The 6,221-nt window shown below is 44.6% G+C and overlaps 1 protein-coding gene across 1 annotated transcript in view; it reads right to left on the bottom strand.

Annotated features, from left to right (window-relative positions):
- Positions 1-6,015, bottom strand: part of LOC106583234 (zinc finger protein 385A) — a 59,621-nt gene extending 53,606 nt beyond the window's left edge. Inside the window, 1 exon segment of the mRNA XM_014167172.2 lies at positions 5,734-6,015. Coding sequence (XP_014022647.2) covers positions 5,734-5,743 — 10 coding nt within the window. The 5' untranslated portion in view covers positions 5,744-6,015.
- Positions 6,016-6,221: the final 206 nt, after the last annotated feature.

Raw genomic sequence — 6,221 nt, 5'->3', positions numbered from 1 at the left:
GGGAGAAGAACGGGGGGAGGTCAGAAAGTGGTGGAGAGAGAGAGGAGGGGAGGAAGTAGATGAGATGGATTGAGAGAGAGAGCTGTGTTGGAGGGGGGCATACTGCATATTTTGAGGTGAGCCCAAGGTTACCACGGGTTAATGGACAGAGGATTTACCATCTGCTGGTAGCTATAGCAATGCAGCTGGGCTCACCAAGAGAGAGAGCGAGAGAACAGTGTTCAAGTCAATCAATGCATTTAAGACTGCTGGTATAGCCATGCAGGTGGGAGATGGCTACAGAGAGAAAGATAATGCTGTCAACCACTGCACATGTAGGCTACTGTGTAGTCAGTTCTGTCATTGCGCTAATAATATAGTCAGACCCAAGGCTAAATACGTGAAATGTTGCCAACGGTGTGGTCAATCTCAATGATCCAGTTACACTACATTCAAATGTGCTTCATTTCAACATCTGGTCAGGGTCAGTTGAATGGAAATTCTGTGTGTGTTTTGTGTCTATTGGTCCTTGCAGAAATGTGGTTAGTGTTTCCTGTGTATGTCCTACTCTGTGAGTGTCTCATTGGAGTGTTCACCAGTCCAGGAGTAACTGCAGTGAGTTGTGCTGTCAGACTGTGTGTCAGTGTGTGTGTCAGTGTGTGTGTGTGTGTGTGTGTGTGTGTGTGTGTGTGTGTGTGTAAGTCCGTTTCTGTTGTCAGAGTTCTTTCTTTTAAACATGTCCTATAGAGAATTAAAGACATCCCTGTGAGTTTGACTGTATCTAAGCTGAAAGTCTCTGCTAGCCTGCTGGTAGCTTTGTGACAATAAAAAGAGCCTTGACCATTGTCCTGCATGGCTCAGTTGGTAGAGCACGTCACTTGCAAAGGCAGTGTTGTGGGTTTGATTTCCATTGGGGACCAGAAAGTATGAAACTGTATGTTGCTCTGAATAAAAGCATCTGCTAAAATGTAACAAAAAATGTTGATGTGTATCAGCCTTTCAAATACATGGGAAGGCAGTGAAGTTTACCCATCTTAAATGTCATTATGTTTAATCCCTCACTGCCTTGCCTTTATTTAAAGGTCATGATGTTGTTTATGGACCACTTTTGCCTTTGGAAGGCTGGTGTGTGTGTGTGTGTGTGTGTGTGTGTGTGTGTGTGTGTGTGTGTGTGTGTGTGTGTGTGTGTGTGTGTGTGTGTGTGTGTGTGTGTGTGTGTGTGTGTGTGTGTGTGTGTGTGTGTGTGTGGGGGGATTATGTTGGGGGTAGTGTGTTTATATATACACACACACAGTCACACTAATTAGTTCCGTATTCAGTACAGCGACAGAGGCCGTCATCATTTTTTTGTCAAGCTCAGCTCATTCCTGCATCAAGAGAAATGGTGGCTCATCTCTAAATAAAGAAGGACCTCAAACTCTGCAGTCTAAAATATTCTTTATGAAAATCTAGCAAAGGTTACTAAACTATACTGCTCAAAAAAATAAAGGGAACACTTAAACAACATAACCTAGATCTGAATGAAAGAAATAATCTTATTAAATACTTCTTTCTTTACATAGTTGAATGTGCTGACAACAAAATCACACAAATAAACTTTGGAAATCCAATTTATCAACCCATGGAGGTCTGGATTTGGAGTCACACTCAAAATTAAAGTGGAAAACCACACTACAGGCTGATCCAACTTTGATGTAATGACCTTAAAACAAGTCAAAATGAGGCTCAGTAGTGTGTGTGGCCTCCACGTGCCTGTATGACCTCCCTACAACGCCTGGGCAGGCTCCTGATGAGGTGGCGGATGGTCTCCTGAGGGATCTCCTTCCAGACCTGGACTAAAGCATCCGCCAACTCCTGGACAGTCTGTGGTGCAACGTTGCGTTGGTGGATGGAGCGTGACATGATGTCAAAGATGTGTTAAAATGGATTCAGGTCTGGGGAACAGGCGGGCCACTCCATAGCATCAATGCCTTCCTCTTGCAGGAACTGCTGACACACTCCAGCCACATGAGGTCTAGCATTGTCTTGCATTAGGAGGAACCCAGGGCCAACCGCACCAGCATATGGTCTCACAAGGGGTCTGAGGATCTCATCTCGGTACCTAATGGCAGTCAGGCTACCTCTGGCGAGCACATGGAGGGCTGTGCGGCCCCCCAAATAAATGCCACCTCACACCATGACTGACCCACCGCCAAACCGGTCATGCTGGAGGATGTTGCAGGCAGCAGAACGTTCTCCACGGCGTCTCCAGACTCTGTCACGTCTGTCACGTGCTCAGTGTGAACCTGCTTTCATCTGTGATGAGCACAGGGCGCCAGTGGCGAATTTGCCAATCTTGGTGTTCTCTGGCAAATTCCAAACGTCCTGCACGGTGTTGGGCTGTAAGCACAACCCCCACCTGTGGACGTCGGGCCCTCATACCACCCTCATGGAGTCTGTTTCTGACCGTTTGAGCAGACACATGCACATTTGTGGCCTGCTGGAGGTCATGTTGCAGGGCTCTGGCAGTGCTCCTCCTGCTCCTCCTTGCACAAAGGTGGAGGTAGCGGTCCTGCTGCTGGGTTGTTGCCCTCCTACGGCCTCCTCCACGTCTCCTGATGTACTGGCCTGTCTCCTGGTAGCGCCTCCGTGCTCTGGACACTACGCTGACAGACACAGCAAACCTTCTTGCCACAGCTCGCATTGATGTGCCATCCTGGATGAGCTGCACTACCTGAGCCACTTGTGTGGGTTGTAGACTCCGTCTCATGCTACCACTAGAGTGAAAGCACCGCCAGCATTCAAAAGTGACCAAAACATCAGCCAGGAAGCATAGGAACTGAGAAGTGGTCTGTGGTCCCCACCTGCAGAACCACTCCTTTATTGGGGGTGTCTTGCTAATTGCCTATAATTTCCACCTGTTGTCTATTCCATTTGCACAACAGCATGTGAAATGTATTGTCAATCAGTGTTGCTTCCTAAGTGGACAGTTTGATTTCACAGAAGTGTGATTGACTTGGAGTTACATTGTGTTGTTTAAGTGTTCCCTTTATTTTTTTGAGCAGTGTATATTCACCATTCCCCCTGTGCAAGAAGAGATCAGCTAGCATTATCATATTAGCAGGCTCCAGTGCTGAATACCGAAATTTCCTCACAAGTCCTCAACTGGCAGCTTCATTAAATAGCACCCACAAAACACCAGTCTCAATGTCAACAGTGAAGAGGCGACTCCGGGATGCTGGCCTTCTAGGCAGAGTTCCTCTGTCCAGTGTCTGTGTTCTTTTGCCCATCTTAATCTTTTCTTTTTATTGGCCAGTCTGAGACATGGCTTTTTCTTTGCAACTCTGCCTAGAAAGTCGCCTCTTCACTGTTGACGTTGAGACTGGTGTTTTGCTGGTTCTATTTAATGAAGCTGCCAGTTGAAAACTTGTGAGGCGTCTGTTTCTCAAACTAGACACTCTAATGTACTTGTCCTCTTGCTCAATTGTGCACCGGGGCCTCCCACTCCTCTTTCTATTCTGGTTAGAGACAGTTTCTGATGTTCTGTGAAGGGAGTAGTACACAGCGTTGTACGAGATCTTAAGTTTCTTGGCAATTTCTCACACGGAATAGACTTCATATCTCAGACAAGAATAGACTGACGAGTTTCAGAAGAAAGTTCTTTGTTTCTGGCCATTTTGAGCCTGTAATCGAACCCACAAATGCCAATGCTCCAGATACTCAACTAGTCTAAAAAAGGCCAGTTTTATTGCTTCTTTAATCAGGACAACAGTTATTCAGCTGTGCTAACACAATTGCAAAAGGGTTTTCTAATGATCAATTAGCCTTTTAAAATGATTAACTTGGATTAGCTAACACAACATGCCATTGGAACACAGGAGTGATGGTTGCTGATAATTGGCCTCTGTAGATATTCCATTAAAAAATCAGCCATTTCCAGCTCCAATAGTCATTTACAACATTAACAATGTCTATGCTGTATTTCTGATCATTTTGATGTTATTTTAATGGACAAAAAATATGCTTTTCTTTCAGAAACAAGGACATTTCTAAGTGAGCCCAAACGTTTGAACGGTAGTGTACAAACGTACAAATGTAAATGTCCTTCCATTGGTGAGGACATTTACACTGACAACCAGGCATCACTTTCTTTCTTTCTTTCTTTCTTTCTTTCTTTCTTTCTTTCTTTCTTTCTTTCTTTCTTTCTTTCTTTCTTTCTTTCTTTCTTTCTTTCTTTCTTTCTTTCTTTCTTTCTTCTCTTTCTTTCTTTCTCTCTCTCTCTCTCACCCCCCTCTCTCTCTCTTTCTCTCTCACCCCCCCTCGCTCTCTCTCTCTCTCTCGCTCTCTCTCTCTCACCCCCCTCTCTCTCTTCTTTGTCTCTCTCCACACAGCACTATTCCTCTCTCATTGTCAACATAATTAACTGTCATTACTTAGACTGTGGAGGACTGTTTCAGACTGCAGGCTGTAGGTGTCTCCTTGTGGAGGGAAATGATATGTCATACATGTCATTTGGATCATAGGTCAGACAGTATATGTTTAAAGATCTGACGTGGCTGAAGGTGGGAGTTCCCAGCCACAACACGGGCAGAGCCTTCAGAATGTACTCAAGGTCAATTAGAGATCAAAGGGAAATATATGGCTCTGGGGAAATGCATCCATATGCACACACATAAACACACACTCTCAAACAAGCTAGCACAATATGCATAGACACACACACACACACACACACACACACACACACACACACACACACACACACACACACACACACACACACACACACACACACACACACACACACACACACACACAGTGTTGGCAGAAAGGACATCAAGCTGTATTGCGTTCTGGGCTCATTGGACACCGGGTCAATAATGCATTCCTCCTCTCCAAGCTTCACTAACCTCAGTGAAAAGATAGTCTGTGTGTGTGTGTGTGTGAGCTTGTGTGTGTGTGTGTGTGTGTGTGTGTGTGTGTGTGTGTGTGTGTGTGTGTGTGTGTGTGTGTGTGTGTGTGTGTGTGTGTGTGTGTGTGTGTGTGTGTGTGTGTGTGTGTAAGCATGCATTAAGCAATGTGGGTCTGAGAGCGTGAGAGCTCGTTAACAGACTGCTCCTCCACTGTCTCCCAGTCCTCCTGAATCTACGTACCATTGTGATCATTCTATACTCATGTAGTATACTAAACCACTACGCAGCATAAAACAACTGTACAATGGTAATACTAACAGGAGCTTATCAGCATAAAACAACATATCAATGGTCATTCATCCCTCTTAGCTCTCTACCTGAAATCACCTTTTTCCGATTATCCGTTTCTTACTGGTCATACCATTCACCCTTCATTTGATAGTCCACTTATTTAAACAGTCACAAATCAAAGCAAAGTGTATTGGTCACATACACATGGTAAGCAGATGTTATTGCGAGTGTAGCGAAATGCTTGTGTTTCTAGTTCTTACAGTGCAGCAATATCTAACAAGTAATATCTAACAATTCCACAACAACAGTGCTGCTGTATGTAATCTTGATATGTATTACATATGATGATAGTAGGTATTTATGTGTACAGTACAAGTAGCCTACCCACACAACAGTATAAACTGGAACACAGCATAAAATACCGTCTTTGCCAGCTAATATATTTTTCCTTATTTAGTGACACCTGAAAACTTACCCCAATAGAGAGATAACGAATTACAGTCTGGGGAAAAAGGCAAAAATGGAACCTAAATACAAGGACTTTATCAACTATCATCAATCTGCCACTTACCCAGAAGCATCCTGTAGTACCCTTCCACTCTCCCCCCGTCAATTCCAGTTTAGATGCTCTGTTTAAGGATCCTCTCTCCCGCCTATGACGTTTATCCTCTTTCTCTGAAATGCTTGCTATTCTTTACTTGTCAGAGGAAATACTTAAATATTATGGAGGATTTGACCAACTCGTCAACAGTCTGCACTCTTCTGTCTGTCTGTCTGTCTGTCTGTCTGTCTGTCTGTCTGTCTGTCTGTCTGTCTGTCTGTCTGTCTGTCTGTCTGTCTGTCTGTCTGTCTGTCTGTCTGTCTGTCTGTCTGTCTGTCTGTCTGTCTGTCTGTCTCTCTCTCTCTCTCTCTGTCTCTCTCTCTCTGTCTCTCTGTCTCTCTGTCTGTCTGTCTGTCTGTCTGTCTGTCTGTGTCTCTCCTCTCCAGGTGAAGGTCTTCAGAAACAGGGTCTGGTTGTTGCAGTTATGTGACTATGCAGTTGAAAGGTGTTGCTTTGGG

The sequence above is a fragment of the Salmo salar genome, chromosome ssa22 (genome assembly GCF_905237065.1).
Source record: "Salmo salar chromosome ssa22, Ssal_v3.1, whole genome shotgun sequence".
Classification (NCBI taxonomy): domain Eukaryota; kingdom Metazoa; phylum Chordata; class Actinopteri; order Salmoniformes; family Salmonidae; genus Salmo; species Salmo salar.
This window is presented reverse-complemented; position numbering and strand designations above follow the sequence as displayed.